At 33.1% G+C, this 18,632-nt stretch overlaps 1 protein-coding gene and 1 long non-coding RNA gene across 4 annotated transcripts in view; one reads left to right on the top strand and one right to left on the bottom strand.

Annotated features, from left to right (window-relative positions):
* Window positions 1-2,489: 2,489 nt before the first annotated feature.
* LOC124447055 lies at window positions 2,490-6,722 on the bottom strand. The gene is made up of 3 exons (XR_006948594.1): window positions 6,692-6,722; window positions 4,252-4,306; window positions 2,490-3,098 (listed from the first exon to the last, which is right to left on the bottom strand). It is a non-coding gene; the product is annotated as an uncharacterized LOC124447055 (long non-coding RNA).
* A 5,245-nt stretch (window positions 6,723-11,967) lies between these two features.
* LOC124447050 (dynein axonemal heavy chain 12-like) overlaps window positions 11,968-18,632 on the top strand; it is a 96,517-nt gene continuing 89,852 nt past the window's right edge. Inside the window, exons 1-6 of one of the 3 annotated variants that reach the window (XM_046997954.1) lie at window positions 11,968-12,293; window positions 12,930-13,098; window positions 14,117-14,207; window positions 15,269-15,295; window positions 16,286-16,475; window positions 18,548-18,617. In XM_046997954.1, coding sequence (XP_046853910.1) covers window positions 12,935-13,098; window positions 14,117-14,207; window positions 15,269-15,295; window positions 16,286-16,475; window positions 18,548-18,617 — 542 coding nt within the window. In that variant the 5' untranslated portion in view covers window positions 11,968-12,293; window positions 12,930-12,934. The remainder of the gene's footprint in view (window positions 12,294-12,929; window positions 13,099-14,116; window positions 14,208-15,268; window positions 15,296-16,285; window positions 16,476-18,547; window positions 18,618-18,632) is intronic. The other 2 variants (XM_046997952.1, XM_046997953.1) reach the window with 2 other exon arrangements.

An 18,632-nucleotide genomic window follows, 5' to 3' on the forward strand; every position in this document is an offset into this window, starting at 1 on the left:
AATTAAAGCATAATTTGCAATTAGTATTTACTACATGTATTTACTTAATGATTGAATGGTGGACTTTCAAATCTTCTACCTGCTGACTCAAAATGCATTCTTTTGACAAAATAATAACTACAAGGATTTTTCATCTTAACACTACTTGAGTTCTTTAACATAGTTCAGAGTAAACTATGTTTTACAGTTTTTAAAAATTTCATGAATTTATAGAAACAAAAACATTTATATTGCAAATCAGTCCATCTTATTATTTTTGCTTATAATTATTAAGAAAATTTCAATAATTACAATGAGGAGGAAGATTAACATACATTTTGTTTTTCATAATTATGTGGTTTGAACTTTTAACAAATAAACAACTTTTTTCCCCCTTTCACTCTTTCAAAATCAGTTTATTCATACAATTTGATTAAAGAAGTAAGGTGTGCTATATAGCAATCACTAGTAGCATTGTATTATCAAATACAAACAGAATGTAACCAACATGTCTTTAATTATATAATTACATGAATGTTAAAATTGGTTCATGTGTCATGCTTACTGGTTACGATAAATATCTTTTCATATGATAAAAACTCGTTTAAATGTAAATCTGAAATAATTTAGTTTAGAAATTATACTGATCATCAGAAAAATTACCTAGTGATCATGAAAAATAATTTGCTGTTTTGCCAAATTTCAAGGTCTATCTGCATACATAGGAAGACATTTTTACTTTATAGAAAATGCTTTTCATACATCAATAGCCCTTTGGAATTTATGGCAAACAACCTGGTATGAGCTGTAGATTAACACACGTTTACATCTCTACATGAGGTGTTCAGTGAGAAAAGGGACAATATGTGACATGGGACAACATTTCATGTATGTGAAATACTCAGGTTTAATACCATTCCACTCAAATTGTCAAAATAAAAAGCTTCATGGATCAGAAGACTCAAAATCACAGGTTATAGTAAACAGCTTCTCATGTAATCAATGTTAGTCTTCTCAAATCTTAAACAATATGTAGTATAACTGTCCAATAATTGAATGATCAATGATCTTAAACTGAAAAGCCCCAAACATTTGCTTATGATAAAGTAAATGATAGTATGGCGGCTTATGGCTACAGATTTTTTGTCCATTGAAATACATTTGCAGGAATGTAGGATTTCGCTGCCATACAACGGCCACGATTCCCCAAGCACTAAAGAAATCATAGCTAAAAGTCCTTCGGCAACAACCATTTTAGAAGCATCAATCTGCTTACCATACGCCATATTGACATAAATCGCATCACACACTCGCATAAATTGACTTTGATATTTTACATTCATGCATACACTTCAGTTGTCCTTTACTTACGATTTTGGATGTAAATTTCTGCTGATAAAACTCAAAACAATGTTGGCTTGCTTTTGAACATCAATGATTGAAATGTCGCTAGCGAGATCGTCTTTACCAAGCATTTACAATTCATCGATAAATTTTTCGCCCTCTTGAAAAAATTCCCAGTTTGGAAAGCAGTATTCATGTCAATATATGAATTTGTAAAAGATTTCCATAAATTCCATCTGATTGTAGTTTAGTTTCTATCATGCTTTAGAAAATTACTATGAAACGATCAAACATTGAATTCAGACAGTGAGCGACAGTGAGCTATGTTAGTTCAGTTGGCTATCAGTCGAAATCGGTCAAACCAATCACAGTAAGACAAAAATTTAAACAAACCAATTACACGATAGCAATTCCCTTATAGGACTCCCTTATAGGTCCGGCCACCCCGCTTATCGGTCGAGATTATTCCAGATCGTCCACTGATCTGGCTATTGACCAATGAAATAAGCGTTTTTGGCGTTCATAGACTCCTTTATCAGTCGAAAGAGTCAAGCCACCCCGCTTATCAGACGGTTATTTCAGGTCAATTAAAATTCAACTGATCTGGTTACCAACGAGATATTCATTGCATTAGTCATTAGTTTTCAATAATAAATAAAGCTGGATTTTTATCACGAAGTAAATGCGATAATAAAGTAAGAATAATTAATGAATTTTTAATTAATATGAATAGGTAATTTTTGAATTTCAAACATCAGTCGCGCGACGGATTTGACATACTCTAGATCCGCCCCTAGAACCAGGGACCTTCAGATCTTCAGTCTGACACTCTCCCAACTGAGTTATTTCGGCTAATCATATCTCGAGATAACTACAAAATCAATCGCCTTTGTTGTGCCGCTTTCCCACACTGTGAAATACGATTCTTCTTTCGATCCACCAAACGCCTCTCCAGCCTGTTTCCTTTCAAGGACAAAGTGCCCAAAACTCTGAAATCGAATGTTGTCTGTTCTTTTAAGTGTCGATGCTGCTCCGCATCGTACGTGGGTCAAACCACTAGCCACCTACACACTCGAATTTCAGAGCATTTGGGCATCACCCCTTTGACTGGTAAACCTTCTAAACATCCCTGTCATTCCTCCATAATATCACACCTTAAATCCACAGGACACACCGCCACCTTCGAGGATTTAAAATACATTCTTCATCTCAGACTCACAAGAACTTCTTATTCACGAAAGCCTCTTAATCAACAAAATGAAATCATCTCTTAACGTCCAAGGAAACTCCATTGTCCTTCAGTTGCTTTAATCTAATTTCGTCCGTCCTCACGTCTGTATACTTTATGATTGTTTGTGTTTTGTTTGTTATTTTGTTTCTTTCGTGTTTCTACTTATCCCACGTCATACCATCTTATCCAATATTTACTAACACGTTTTCATCCCACCATGTAATTTAATATTATGTAAATAGCTATTATAATTCAATATTGTTTGATGACGTCTTGAGAGTCAAGACGAAACCTTACACTTTTAAATAAATATTTCTTTTTATGCATTAAATGGCTCTTTTAAAAGCAATTTGCTGGGCTTTGATATTTAAATTTAAACTTCGCTTTCCGCCCGGTATATCCCTGGTCACAATTCTAAAGAAGTAAAGAAAAAAATGCTAATCTTGCACCAACGCAGAAATCATGGGTTGAACCAGGGACCTTCAGATCTTCAGTCTGACACTCTCCCAACTGAGTTATTTTGGCTAATCATATCTCGAGACAACTACAAAATCAATTAAAGAAAAAAATGCTTGAAAATATTTACACTTTACTATCTTTAAAAAAGAATGGTTTAGGTCAGTACACACAGTTTAAATTTTTTCTAAATTTCTCTTTAATTGCATTTTGGCACTTTTGTTTGAAGTACATAAATTAAAGCGTAATTTGCAATTTGTATTTACTGTATGTATTTACTTAATCATTAAATGGTGGACTTTCATATCTTCTACCTACTGTTCTCAAAATGCATTCTATTGACAAAATAGTTAAAATTTTTCACATAAATTTTAATTTAAATAAATAAAATTTAAAAAAGTTGCATTAATTATTATCTTTGCAATTTGAATTCCTTTAAACTTTATTTAATTGTGATGACATTCACATGAAGTTCAAACTATTGATTGATCTTTCGTTTGAATTCAAAATAAAAAACTTTAGTTATTTTTATTTAACTTTAAATAAAAACATTTTTATTATTAAGTACAACGGAATATTAATCAACAACTATTTCGACAAAGATGGGATTCAAACCCATGTGTGCAGAGCACATTGGATTAGCAGTCCATCACTTTAATCACTCGGTCACTTCGTCTTGTTGCTTTCTTTTGTTTTTTAGTATAAATTTTAAACAAAAGCAAGGATCAATATTACTATAAAAATAAAAAGCGCTCAAGAGAGCTGTTAGTAATAAAGAAGTAAAAATTGTGACGTGTGCATATCACACACTTCTTCAGGATCGGCTTAACTGCCTTTCTACCTTGAACAATCCAATATACTAGATATCTGCCTTTCTACCTTGAGCAATCCAATACTAGACTTACTTTTTATGAATGTTTTATTATAACTATAGGGTCCACATACACCATATCAATGGGCACTTGTGCTTGTGTTAGTTGTGCTGAGAGGACGCGTATACGAGCGTGTTTCCCGTTTGTTTCTTCTTGAAGGAGTTTTAACTCCAACCTGGCGTTACTAATCTCCAAAATTGACTTTATTATTTGTCTGAAGATGTCTTCAGTAAAGACGAAACGTTACAATAAATTCAATTTTACAATTTTTTTTGTTGGTCTATTTCTATGGCTCTAATCAGAACTTTATGTTGGGCATTAATTTTTATTACACGATATCATTTTTTATCTTGGTTCAGCAATATTTACCTTATGTGTCTGTTTTTTGGTTAAATTTCGCACCTTCAGGGCCAAGTGTTTATTTCTAAAAGGGCAGGTGTAATGTAAAATGTTTAGTTCTTAAAATATTTATACTATTCTGCGGAAAAATATACTAATATATAATACACATTATAGTAATATTAAAAAAAATCACAAAAAGTACAGTTTCATCCTGACAAGCCTGTTTCGTTATTGCTCACTCTTCAGCGGATTTAATGATGAATAAATACTTAAATGTTTAAAATATATACACAATATGACGGAAGTTATCATATATATAGTGCTCATAATTTCTTAAAGAGCACTATATATATATCAGGCATTTCAAGGCATTTCATAAAAAAAATTGTTGTTCACTTGAAGTGCCTAATTAAGGTGTATAGTTACAAATTAGACGATGGAAGTCAACATATTAATTAAGGAATAGTTACAAATTACATAGGAGTGTTTTGAACCTATTGCGACAAGAGGAAACAAGTTCGTGAAAGTGATGAAAAGCTTAGCTTGTCAATTTGACATAAATGTGTCACAAACTACCACACTTATATGTTGCGAAAATGTTTTTGAACGTGAACGTCATCAGCGCGTAAGCACTTTGCACTACGGAAATCGATTGCAAAAGCAAGCAACATTCTTTATATATTTGGATTGCAAAGTCATTTAACAATATGGCTAATTGCTATTATTAGTGCATGATAATTGGAACAGAAGACTAGTAACAAGTTGCGATTACAAAAAGTCACCAACAAGATTAGTTATTCTTATATTCACGCAAGAAATGACAAGTAATTTTCATCATATCAGTAAGCATATTCTTATATAAACATATTATTTTATGTTATACAAATTTATATTTCCGTTTATTGCTATTTTGCTCCGGACATTGATTAAATAGTTGGGATAACAAAAAGTCAATATGACTCATTTTTGTAGCTATGACAAAGTACTGAGAGTTGCAATTGGGAATGATTCATTCCTATATTGCGTTCAAGTTACAGAATTTTAAAAAATATTTAGCTTATCTTAATAGAATGATATTTCGTTGTTAATAATATACATGAAAAAATTTCTCAATTCTGATTGGTTAAGAGCAGTGCAGTTTTTCCTTAATACCAGTGCAGAAAAGGTATTGCACAAAAACGAAACGGTATTGCAAAAAAGCGAAACACCAGTGCTGATTTCACTTCAAAGCTGCTCCTGATTGGTTAGTCAAACAAAGAAGTAATATAAGAGCCAATCAAAATAAAGCATTTCAAAAGCGGGAAAGTTAAATTATTGCAAAAAAGCAATTACGACGGCTGGCGTACGTTTTAAGTAGATTTTCTTTCGCGAACGAGTTTACAGTTCACCGTTTGCAAAGTGTTTCTGGATAAAAATACGAACACCGCTAAAAGTAGGTACCTTGTTCTAGCTGCGTGTGCGGAAACTATGGTGTTGGGAAAAGTAATATCCGACGGATTTGAAAAATACGAGCCGGTAAATCGACGATTAAACTCGCCAGCTGAACGCACGCTGAAGTTAAAAGTCAACAGAATTGAGGAAATTTTTTCATGTATATTATTAAAATCATGTATATGAATATGAATATGAATATGAATATGGCAAACGTCACTTCCGTCACTTGAATTATGACACAAACGTCACTTGAATTATGTATATGGCAAACGTCACTTCCGGCTAAATGGCGCACTTTGATTGGCTCAGAAACATTTTTGCCGGTTCATTATTTTCCCGTAATCGACCACGGTCCAAAACGCGTAATTTAAAGTCAAATGTAAACAAACTTCGTAAAGCAAACAGCAAAACGCAAAATAAACGAAAGAAAAATTATTTACGAACCGGTAAAAAACAGCCAGGACGACAAAGAAAGCAAGCTTAGACGCCAGAAAGCGTCTAAGATGGGATGGCCATAAAGTTTGTGTTAATGTAAACATTGGTACTGAGATTGATGACTCAATATAGATGTGAAGCTTCAAACTGTATAATCCATTGGGTTTTTTATAACTTAATGGTTTAATCATGTCATGTCTTTATTAAAATTGTTTAGTAGAGTGTTGTATGAATGTTACTAATATTCAATGCACTATACTGAAGCATTAAAGATTCAGTGATGAAACCTTTGAAGTTATTGTGCTATATATTTCATCTTTATTTCAGTTTTTGCTTCAAGAAACAGTTTGAGTTTATTTCCGTATGAAAGTACAGAATGGAGATTTGTCATTTGCATTCTTTCCTGCTTTTTTTTAAAGAAAAGAACTTTTAAATGTAGATAAGATCTTCGCACTTTGTTGGACAATTTAAGCAATTGTCTCATGAACCTGAAAAATTCAAGATCATATCTACATTTAATTTCAAACACCGCACTGCATAAAACATTCTTTCGTATGACATTCCTTTCACGAGAAAACACGAACCCAACAAAATTTACCTGCTCACCACTGTGTGACTTCATAGCTCAGTTGGTCAGAGCACTGCACCGGCACCGCAGAGGTCATGGGTTCGAATCCCGTTGAGTCACCTGAATAATTCAGGTTCATGAGACAATTGCTTAAATTGTCCAACAAAGTGCGAAGATCATATCTACCTTTAATTTCAAACACCGCACTGCATAAAACATTCTTTCAAAGGAATTTGTAGTTTTCAAAGTTTTTCTTCAATTTTGTGCTTCTGAATTCTTTTCATGAGATGGATGGCATAGAGATAAAATAATTTCATAAATTTATAATTTCTAAAAAGCTTTTAAGCTTCTAGCATAAAAGTGCACAAAATGTGTTTAAGTCATTTGGTTTTATTACCTTACTCAACTTATCTACATGCACTTCATCATTCTTGTATTAACACAACACCTGATGTGGATACTCAAAAGAAAAAAATTAACTAGCAACTGCTTATGAAATTTATTATTGAGGTAAAACTGTATTAATCATTCAAATTGTGCAGTTACATTGCAAATATAGGAAAGAAAAAACAAAGAGAAAAAGAAGGGTAGAAGTATTAAAACCACAATTGAATTATTAACACCATTGCAAGCACAAGTGTTTTGATTATTATTATTGGTATTTCGCCAAATTCATACATCAATACAACAAAATTAACATGTACCACAACTTTGCAAGTATTTGATGCAGTTCCACTTCAGAACACCACAAAAAGCTTACTTAGTGATTTGTATACAACATTATTTGTTTACATTTATCAAACTTGAGTCTTTGAAATTTAAGATGAAATTCATTTACAGATTTTTGTAAAGCATTTAAAAATCCTACAATTGCCCATTGCATGAAAAGAAGCAAAAAAGTAATAACGAATAAGCTAACTTTTCTCTCGTGAACCGTGGAGAACCGTATTGTATAGACTGAGACTAAAGAGTACAATCGAGCAAAAAAGTTCGACGCTGGTAACAAAACGACGCACATCTGCATTCATATGTAGCCGACAAATAGCTCCCTTCGTTGTAGTTATAAAAATCATCGTCGTAGGAGCCAATAACTGACAACCGCAGATGACTCGCTGTTATGAATTTTAGGTTTTTATCTTTATTTTCATCAAAAAAATGCTTACCTAATGCCAAATACACACGTCGTTTTCCTCGCTCTATCTTAGGGGGAGGGGAAAATTGGGAAATTTTCGGAAAAACAGTCATTATCGGCAAATCTCAGCGGAAATAGGTCCATTCGTTGAATTATAAATATACTGGAATGATAACTCAGGGGGGGGGGGTGAATTGAAGCCGTGTTTTGTAAGTAGTGCCAGTCCTTTGTAACCTTAGTTTTTCAAAAAATACACTTTTTATATCGCTAAATTTCAACCCTTTCTGTTTGTTTAATACCTTATATATTTAGCTTTGACTATAGTAGAGGCATGAAATTTTTCACTCAAGTAACTACATTGAATGTTTGTAAATGTAGATCGTCCAGGTTGGTATAGTTCTGAGAAGGACTGTTTTTGTTGTTGTTGACTGACGTTTCGACAACCTTAGCGGTAGTCATCTTCAGAGTCTTTTGACTATACCAACCTGGACGATCTACATTTACAAACATGTAACGATACTCCCGGTTTCAAACCATTTACTTTATAACTACATTGAACAAAGGTCGTTTAGTTTCTGAAACATTATTTGACAAAAACAAAAGTTGGCAAAAACGGCGCGAAAATATTCGCTTTTTCTGAGTTATAAGAAGTTCTAGATATGCCTACCTCTTTCTACTGCCAAAATATTGTAGTTCCCGGTTAAATACACAAACTATTAAAGTTTCCAAAAATTTGAATCATCGAAAAATGTGTTTTTTAAGAAGCATTTTTCATGTCACGAAAACACAAATATTGCAAGTACATATACAGCTCAATTTGTCATAATGAAAAGTAAAGATTATCGCAAAAAAAACTATTTAAATGAAGCTTTTTTCATGTCATGTATAAATACAAATAACATATTTCATGTAAACAATGTCCTATTTTTGTATGTTGTGTGAAAAAACCCAATGTAAAGGATAAGAAAATAAGCACATCGCATATCACGAATAAGCTTGATGCGCAACATTTTAATACAATCAGTGGGAAACTGAAATATGTATTTTCTATTAAAAAGAACTAATGAACATTTTTTAAACGTAAAAAGACATCAATGATGCACGTAAAAGATGTATTTATAAAAAAGATGTGCATAATACTGAAAATATTCAAATAAAATGTTTTTATCTATTTTTTAGCATTTTCCGTCTTGTGGAAGTTTGTCGGATCAACCTCGATTCTTGTCGATTACGATTTTCCACGTAGATATCTTCCTAGGTATAAGCTAAGCATGGTACAATGCAGAAAAATTGTCGAAAAAACGACAAGAAATAAGTTTTTTTGACGGAATTCCCGTTGCCAAAAGTAAAAGCAAACATCGATCGCCACAAAATATGCAATATTTCAGGGGGGAGTAGACAAATTTTAGACGTATGTTGGCTTCATCCAATCACAGGACATTCTTAATGGAGTTATCATTCCAGTATATTTATAATTCAATGGGTCCATTCCGCCATTTTTTTGACAAAATCCGATATCTAAAGCCGCGCTTGAGATAGCCGCTCCAGTTATTATAGACCTCAATGAGTAGGACCCATTGAACTAAAATACATGGAACGCTACTTGTAATAGAAAAGCCTCATAAATTCTTGAAGCCAAATTTTACAGCCAGAAATCTCTAGTTTTCTAGTTAAGTTGTATATTTTCTTGTAAGATTTTAACAAGATCTTACACATTGTCTTATAAGTAAAATATAAGATCTTGAAATTTCAATTCAAGATTGTACTTGTATATTTTCTTATAAAATAGAACAAGATCGTACAAATTTTTTTATAAGTGGAATATAAGATCTTAAAATTTCCAGCTAAGATCTTAATAGAATCTTGTCTATTTTCTTATAAATTAAACATAAGATCTTAAAATTGTTGTTAAGATTTCAACAAGATCTCATCCGTTTTCTTATTAATAATTTCTAGTAAAATCTTCAAATTTCCATTTAAGATCTTATTAGGATCTTATATATTTTCTTGTAAAATTTTAACCAGATCTTACACATTATCTTATAAATGAAATTTAAGATCATAAAATTTCCAGTTAAGACACATTTCCTTATAAATTGAATGCAACATCTTGAATTTTATTATAGGATTTTAATAATAACTTAAATCATAAAATTGAAAATTAAGATTAACATTTAGAACTTAAGATCTCACAAAAAGATCGTTAAAATATTTTTGAATGTTGCTCATAGATTTAAAACAATATCTTGACTTTGAAACAGAATATGATTAAATTGTTACTGAACAAAAGTACACAATCCAATCAATTTGATTATATGATATGCTTTGGTGAAAGTATGGTTTAAACAACATTGCGTGATAAGTGCTCGAACAAAACTTTACATGCGAATACTTGAGTTAACAACGATGTCAGTCATAAATCATCAAAGGGATGTGGTCCTACCATTGAACTAAAATACATCGAACGCAAGCTGCAGCAATAATTGAAGCCAAATCTTACACTCAGACACGCGAGATTACACCTAGACATGCGAGATTACACCTAGACACGCGTGTGTAGTCAATCAATTTTCAGAATCTCGAAACATTACACATGCATGTCTAGGTTTAGGATCTAGGATCTTAAGTTATAAATGTTAATCTTAATTTTCAATTTTATGATTTAAGTTATTATTAAAATCCTATAATAAATTCAAGATGTTGCAATCAATTTATAAAGAAATGTGTCTTAACTGGAAATTTTATGATCTTAAATTTCATTTATAAGATAATGTGTAAGATCTGGTTAAAATTTTACAAGAAAATATATAAAATCCTAATAAGATCTTAAATGGAAATTTGAAGATTTTACTAGAAATTATTAATAAGAAAACAGATGAGATCTTTTTGGAATCTTAACAACAATTTTAAGATCTTATATTCAATTTATAAGAAAATAGACAAGATTCTATTAAGATCTTAGCTGGAAATTTAAAGATCTTACATTCCACTTATAAAAAAATTTGTACGATCCTGTTCAATTTTATAAGAAAATATACAAGTACAATCTTCATTTGAAATTTCAAGATCTTATATTTTACTTATAAGACAATGTGTAAGATCTTGTTAAAATCTTACAAGAAAATATACAACTTAACTAGAAAGCTAGAGATTAAATGAAGATATGATATAATGAAGATATTCTTTCATAAAACTAGAGATCTTAACTGGAAATTGCAAGATCTTACATTAAATTTGTTAAGAAATTATTTAAGATCTTATTAAGACAACAACAAAAAGTTTTAAAATCTTATATTGAAGTTATAAGAAAATGTTTAAGATCCATACAAATCATAACATAATATTTTAAGATCAAACAAAGTAACAATGGGTGTGTGATAAATCTTGTGAATAAAAGTCAAAACTAGAGAATGTTTATTTTATATGTATGATTATGTCTACACCTGGTTCCACTTCATCAATATTTTCTGTAATAAAAAAGTGGATCTGATTGAAGTACCTCAAAAGCAATGCTTACCTTACTTTTACACTCTCCTCAGTCACCTATGATTTTCAATCAGCCCTGCCATTGTGCAAGTTTTTGTAATTTACTTCTCCCTACCATATCAGGCAGACATTTCTGCTAAAGCCAAGCAACATGACATGCATATAAACAAGAACTGATATTGTCGAATGTTCCAGTTATTAGCTGTTTACTATTTTCCCATCAAAAGTCACTTTCTGTAAGCTAGTTCCATTTCCTTGCAACACCAGTACTGTGCCCCTACTCTAATGCTTCTTCTAACAATTCAGTGTGACAGCATTGACTCGTAGGAGCATTGTGATTGGTAATTTGACTTTAGTTATGACACGAGAAAACATAGTAATGGGCCTAATGGTGCATACGGATGTGAGGTGGGAAACTACACACAATTCACCGAGTGGAATTATATAATGACTTTCTTGCTCTAATGTTGCCGGGAGAATTTCATTAGGATCGTCTGGAGCTTGTATTTTATTACGATCTTCTGCGAGCATTGCATCATCGTACTCAAATTTTGCTCGACATACATGTAACCCACGGATTCGGAGCTCTTATCAGAAACAGATCCAGACATCGAATGCGAATTATCTAAGAACTGATTTGAAGCCATACTTTTTCTTGTTGATTTTTGGTATTTTGCATGAAAAATAATTTACTAATTTGTTCATAAAACAAGACAAACGACAATTAAACCACCAGTATGAAATATAAGAAAATGGGCTGAAAAAACACTTTGCACCACGTGACATATTGCTTGCGCGTTGCAGAATGATTGTAGTTACCATGGTTATTACCTGTTTAAAATGTCTACTTTCATTATGCAGTTGCTGCTATTGTTTATTTGGACAATTTAAAAAATTCCGTTGCTATAAGTTATCCAGGTGAATATAGAAACAATAGCTTTCTTATAAGCAGTTGCTAATGTATGAGGGTATTATAAATTGTGTAATCAACCGGTGAAAGAGAGCTGTAAAAAGGTATTTAGCAGTTTTACAGACCTCTTGCTTTGTTTACGTTTTGCTGGCATGCACATTTGTTTGACAGTTTGAGTGCTTTTAGTGAACACTAGCAGAAATGGTTAACCGCTCTTGGGATTCATCTGCCTGCCAGAAAAACATAAACAAAGCAAAGGGTCTATTCTACGACAAGATGCTTTTTTAATGTTCTTTCTTGGTTGTTTTTCTTTTATTGAGATCTATTTTTCATTATTTCCCATGTTTCGAAGTTTATTAACCTTCATAACTGGATAAACTGGTAAAAATAGCAATGCCAGGAGGAACAAATATATTCGTTTGGGGACTTGCTCATAATATTTACCAAAAACCTACTGGCTCTTTATTATTTCTGTATATTATTTTTACTTTAATAGATGTCTGACAACACTTTTTTAATTAGCTAAACATAAGCCATCCAGGGGCAAAACTAGAATGCTAATTGGGAAGGGAGAGGGGGGGGGGTGAATATTCATATATCCAGCTCTGCCCTGAAGATTTGTTTTGCTAAATTAAAATTGCTATATGAATGAGCAGTTAATACATGAATATTCACTGCTCCCAATTAATGTTCTTGCCCATGAAGCTATCCTAGCTGTACTAACCTTTCTTTTGAATCAGGAACCATGTCTGCTAGCCCGGATAAAGTTGCTGCATCTTTGTCTAATCAAAGGCTGCAAAAGCTACCCCCTATTACATCTTCCCCGCCACAATCTGCAGTTATGGGAAGAAGTCGCTTAAGATCCCATCGTCGAAGCAAAGAAATCCAAGCCCTTTTACAGAGATATGTGTGAGTAACATAAATTATCAATGTGCTAGCAAATCCATTTACTTTACAAATTATCAAATTATATTTATTGAATTGTTGCCAAATAATACGTATATAAAAGAATAAAATGGCTTCTCTTTCATGACAAGAACAGTGCTCCTATTCTGTATTCATTAATACCTTGTATATCATAAAGTCATACTTGCTGATACTCCACAAAACTGGTGCTCCACTTCAACAAATTTTAACAAGGATTAACTCAGTTCATCATGGGTTTTCTAAACTACTCTCTCTTGTACTTTTACCCAACTTAAAAAAGTTTTCAACCCTAACAAGTTTCAAAATAATTTTGAAGTACTCTTGCCAATGATATATATTCACATGTTTGTAGATGTAGATTGTCCAGGTCAGTAGAGTCTTGTGAAGGAGTTTGGTGTTAATGTTGACTGACATTTGATAAATGTAGCAATAGTCATGTTCAGAGTCAAGGTTGTAAGAAAATCACTCAACATCAATACCAACTGTCCTTCTTGGGACTTTACTAACCTGAAAAATCTACATCTACATACATGTAAAGATACACCTGGATTCAAACCATACACTTTAATGATGTATTAGTACCCGGTAAAACAATTGATTTATAAGGCTGTTTTGGTATGACTTCCTACCTATTAGAGACAGTTATTCATAGAGGCACTCATAACTCATGTCCACTTTTTGCCCAACGCCTTTGGGTTATGCTATTGGGTTTTGCCCCTGGATGGGAAACTTCTTTTAAACCAGCTCTTCAGAAATTAAATTGACAATAAGTAAATTATGCTTGCAAATGTTCTGCTTAAGCACATCAAGGAAGCGAAAAAGGATAGTGCAAAAACAGATCTGACAGCACTCTATGCTTTTCAGGGCTTAAGTATCAAAGTTTAATAGACATATTTTTTGATCCACGTGCTTACACGTTGTCCATAGAAAGTGCAAATCCGCAATCGTTAATTTTATGTTGGACCTATTCTTACATGAGCATGATGATTTGATTGTGTAGATACGAGAAGGCTGCCCTTGATAAGGAGAAAATGGAAGATAATTTGAAAAGACGGGCACCTCGCGATGAAGGTCCACAGCTGCCATCAACGGTGAGAACAATTTTTAACATGCAGTTTTCAGTTTTCGACAATCAACAATTGTTGATTTTTACAGTTTTCCAATTTGGTTGATTTTGCAGTTTTCTAAATTGGTTGATTTTTGCAGTTTTGCAAATTGGTTGATTTTTGCAGTTCTCCATATTGGTTAATTTTTGGGCTAAAAATCTTATTGCGCGTCATAGTCCAGAATACTACTGATGAATTTGTTTAGCTACTTTGTTTTCATTTCGGAGCATTTAGAAATATTTAATCTACCGAGATACTTTCACATCGTTTTTCAATGATTAATAGTTTTCTCTTTGCGAACGTAGATACATGATAAAAATCAATGATAAAACACAGAGTTTAGGCATGTTCTTTATGATTAAACCTACGTACTTGTTAACTCTGGCATTATTTCCGATATTCGACAAAGTTGTTAAATGATTTCATGTGTAAATCATTTCAGTGATTTTGACAAAAAGGTGTTTCAAAACGTGTGAATTGTCAGACAAACAAATCAATCGTTTACAATCAAAGCCTGGCCAAGCGAAATGATTAAAGCCATAAGTAGACACCATGCGTAGCCTAATTTACGCTCTTATGAAGACTGGTTTCTGACTTGAGTATTATTTTCGGTCATCGATCTCTTTCTTCGCTTTGGAAAATAGACTTATCTTGAGATATACGTATATTCTAATTCGCATCATTACTTGAATTGTATCAACTAATTTTATCGAATGGTCGTTTGTTTTATTTTTTCATTGAAATAACTACACAACATTACGTAAGATATCTAACAACCTAAAATTTTGACCGTATGTTTCATTGCAAAATGCAAACAATTGAATGCTCTTGACTACGAAAAGATATTTGCCATCTAGCAAATATCGTTCGTTAAATAGTGAACTGTATTTTATTCAAATGTAGCTACAATTTGAATACTTTATGTAACCGCTCAGCTCAAGTCTTAATGTCGTGCAACATGACATAACTAAATTGTGTTAATTGCATATGGTCTTTTCAATCTTAATATCAGAGCTCTTCTAATAAGTTTTTTTTTTATTACGCAGATGATGAGTCGAGAAAGAAGAATAAGAGTAAGTAAAATTTAAAGTATTTCATTTACGCTTATATAGTTACGTGGATTTCTCAGAAACGGCATTGATTCCACAGAACGTTGTTTATATGCTTATCCTCTTAAAATGTATTATGGGATGAAAATTCAAATAGGTTTGATATGTGAGACCCGAAGAGGATGCTTTATCTTCCAGTTGTTGCATGAAAATCGTGCGACATTTATACTTCTTACTTTTAGTAATGAAAAAAATCTGTTGCAGTAAAAGATACAAAAATCTTGCTAAATTTTGCCTACGTGCTTTGCTTATAAAGCAAATTAAGACTGACGTTTTGCGAATGAAGAATATGTGAGATATTTGTGAAGCATTTATGTACATTATTGTATAAATTTACTGTTTATTCTCTCATGTTTGTAAATGTTGATCGTCCAGGTTGGTATAGTCCTGAGAAGGACTGTTTTGTTGTTGTTGACTGACGTTTCGACAACCTTAGTGGTAGTCATCTTCAGAGTGAAAAAATTTTTTTTGTAACGATACTCATGTAACGATACTCCCGGGTAACGATAACATGTAACGATACTCCCGGGTTCAAACCATTTACTTTGTTTATTCTCTCCTTGGTTTCCTTCACAGACACTAGAAAAAAAGGACAGGCTGTTGCCCCTTTTTAAACTCAATATGTTGTTTTCATGGAGCCTATCTGGAGTGATAATGTTTCTGATTATTTTTTATCGGCATAAGCGTCAAATTTTTGAGATAGATCAGAAGTGTACAACTAACTTCTGCTTGAACAGCGGACAGTTATGCTTTAATTTCTTCAAAAATACACTGTACATTAATTGATCGTTTTCATCACAGTCATTGTCCTTTCAATGTAATCCGCGTATCCATTTTAGCATTTCTATCAGTGTAGAGAAGAAATATAGTACAACACATTACTGGCAAATTTTTAACAGATAAATGTTGCAACAACATATAATGAAGATTGCCCACGTTTTTTATTATTTTTAGCTTAATTATCAATTTATGAAACGTTGTGTTCAAAATGGTCCCGTGACCACAATGGCCGACGAATGGTGGCTGGATATTCTGAGGATGATACCGACTCGTCTTGTAGCTGCTAAACATTTGCAGTCTCATATCACTATGTTGCAAGAGGAAATACGCCAGGAATATGAAGATAGTATGAAAAAGGCAATGGGTTTGTGAGGGCAGTCATATTTTTTATGTACGAGTAGTTTATATGTTGTCGACTGAGGAGTAGATCACACGTCAGTTGAGGTCAGACCAATTCGATTAGATTCAGTAGTGTACAATTGCCTACACGTTTTAGTGTCATGTGGTAATTTTTCATTGCAAATTGGCGGTCGGAATATGGGTGGGGGGTGGTCATATTCAGGGCTGTAGGGCTAAAGTTAATGTGGGAGGGGTCTCATTTTCATATGTGCATAATATGCTGTATTAATTTCTTTTGTAATCTATTGTTTATCGACGGATTATGGCATGAGCTATCCCCAATTAACGTTTTTACCGCAGCCTTTATATTTCTATAAATGAATGTCATAATCCCTTTGAAAACAATGAATTTCAAAGGAATATAATTCTGCATATCATTCATATATGAATATGATCACCTCTCTTCAATCTTCGATCTCCTGACGGCCCTGCAAAAGCAATCAACTTCTTATAAAATTGGTCATGATGATGTTCCGACATTTATGTATAGCATAGGACCATTTTGGGCTGGCAACTATGTTCATTCAATTTAATTGGGCTTGAAAATAATTTTCTAATGTACTTACAATAGGCGTATACAATAGGCGAGTTGTTTCGTTTATTTTCAAAACGACTGAGACGACTCAAGCTATTATACTTCTCATATATTCGTACCAACGCTGCCGAGAGACTGTGCTCTATTTAATTTTTGCTGGAAACATTTAAAAATGGCGCCTGCTGTTTATCAAAGACAAAGTCCTTTGGCTAGTTCTTTGCTTCTTCAAATCGTTTTGCGCCATGAAAAGGTCGCTTGCCTTTCTCGACGGTCGTTTCGTTCGTCCGGATAGAGCAAATTCTATCCAAGCAATCCCTGGTCGTTTCAATCGTGTGAGTCATTAGAGGTCATCCCGTTCGCCTTTGAAATGTTCTCATACCTATAGTCGCACGGGTCGTCTATGAATTTTTGGCACGACTGAAACGACACGGACGACTATATGAGAACCAGGTTTAAGATATCGAACATCACCGTGAGCATATGCATGGCGAACTTTCTACTTTTGCTGTTGTTTTTAAATTTATTTCCACCAACTTTGAATTTTGCCGTTCTCATTTTTGCTCAATCTTAGTTAAGAATTTATGAAGGGGCGCTTCTTAAAATTCTCATGTAGAAGACATCTTTTACTAAGTCGGGCCATTGCTTCGGCATTCGTAAACGTTATAGTTACGATCAAAATTTTTAGCAATTACAAATTTTAGTCGCCACCAAGGACGTAAATGTACGTTCTTTTTGTGATAAATCAGCACCTAAGGACGTATATACGTCGTAGCATTTTTAAGAAGCCCTTAATAACTGAGCGCGATGTTTTGCGGGGAAATATCGGACCGAGGTCTTTTTGTACAGAAAGTTTGTACAAAAAGACAGAGGTCCGATATTTCTCAGTAAAGACCGAGAAAACGAGGTAATTAAAAGGATTACTTTTTATTGAAAATTGATTACTACACACGCGTGTTTGGGGTAGAATCACTGCTTCATAAAATTATTAGGGTTTTGTATTACAGGTAACGTTCCATGTATTTTAGTTCAATGGGAAATATTTATGTGGCATCCATATTTTTTCCGTATAGGCCGTAGGCTGGCCGTGGGCGAATCAAACAACATGCGTGAAGGCAGCGAGATTATATTATAGGGTTTCAAGATACATAAGCCGATATTACAGGAAATTCGCCCCTCCCCCCGGTTATTTTAAGTTCTACCACCGGTTAGTTTTTGTCTGGTAAGGAAAAATAGAAAGAACCAAATGTCTGGATAAAACTGTGTAATATCTTGCATGCATTTATCCACCTTTATCAAACCATTATGAAGCTTCTCAGTATATGCAACCATTTATGTAGCTAAGTGAAGACATAGTTTTTTTTAACTCGCGTAATGTATACAACACTCGAAGAATGTAACAGAATTTTGTAACTTTCTTGCTTGTTTGTATTTGAAACATGAGCACTGTCCACCTGTAATTCCGTTGTTTAACCTTTTCTCCTTCCTTTCTTTGATCTTTTCAGTGCAACATATTTTGTTAAAGCCAAATGTTAAGGGCGTCGAAGATGATGAAGATCTACCAGACGATATTGTGTAAGTGCATGGGTA

This window comes from Xenia sp. Carnegie-2017, unplaced genomic scaffold (assembly GCF_021976095.1).
Source record: "Xenia sp. Carnegie-2017 unplaced genomic scaffold, XeniaSp_v1 HiC_scaffold_22, whole genome shotgun sequence".
NCBI classification, from domain to species: Eukaryota; Metazoa; Cnidaria; class Anthozoa; order Malacalcyonacea; family Xeniidae; genus Xenia; species Xenia sp. Carnegie-2017.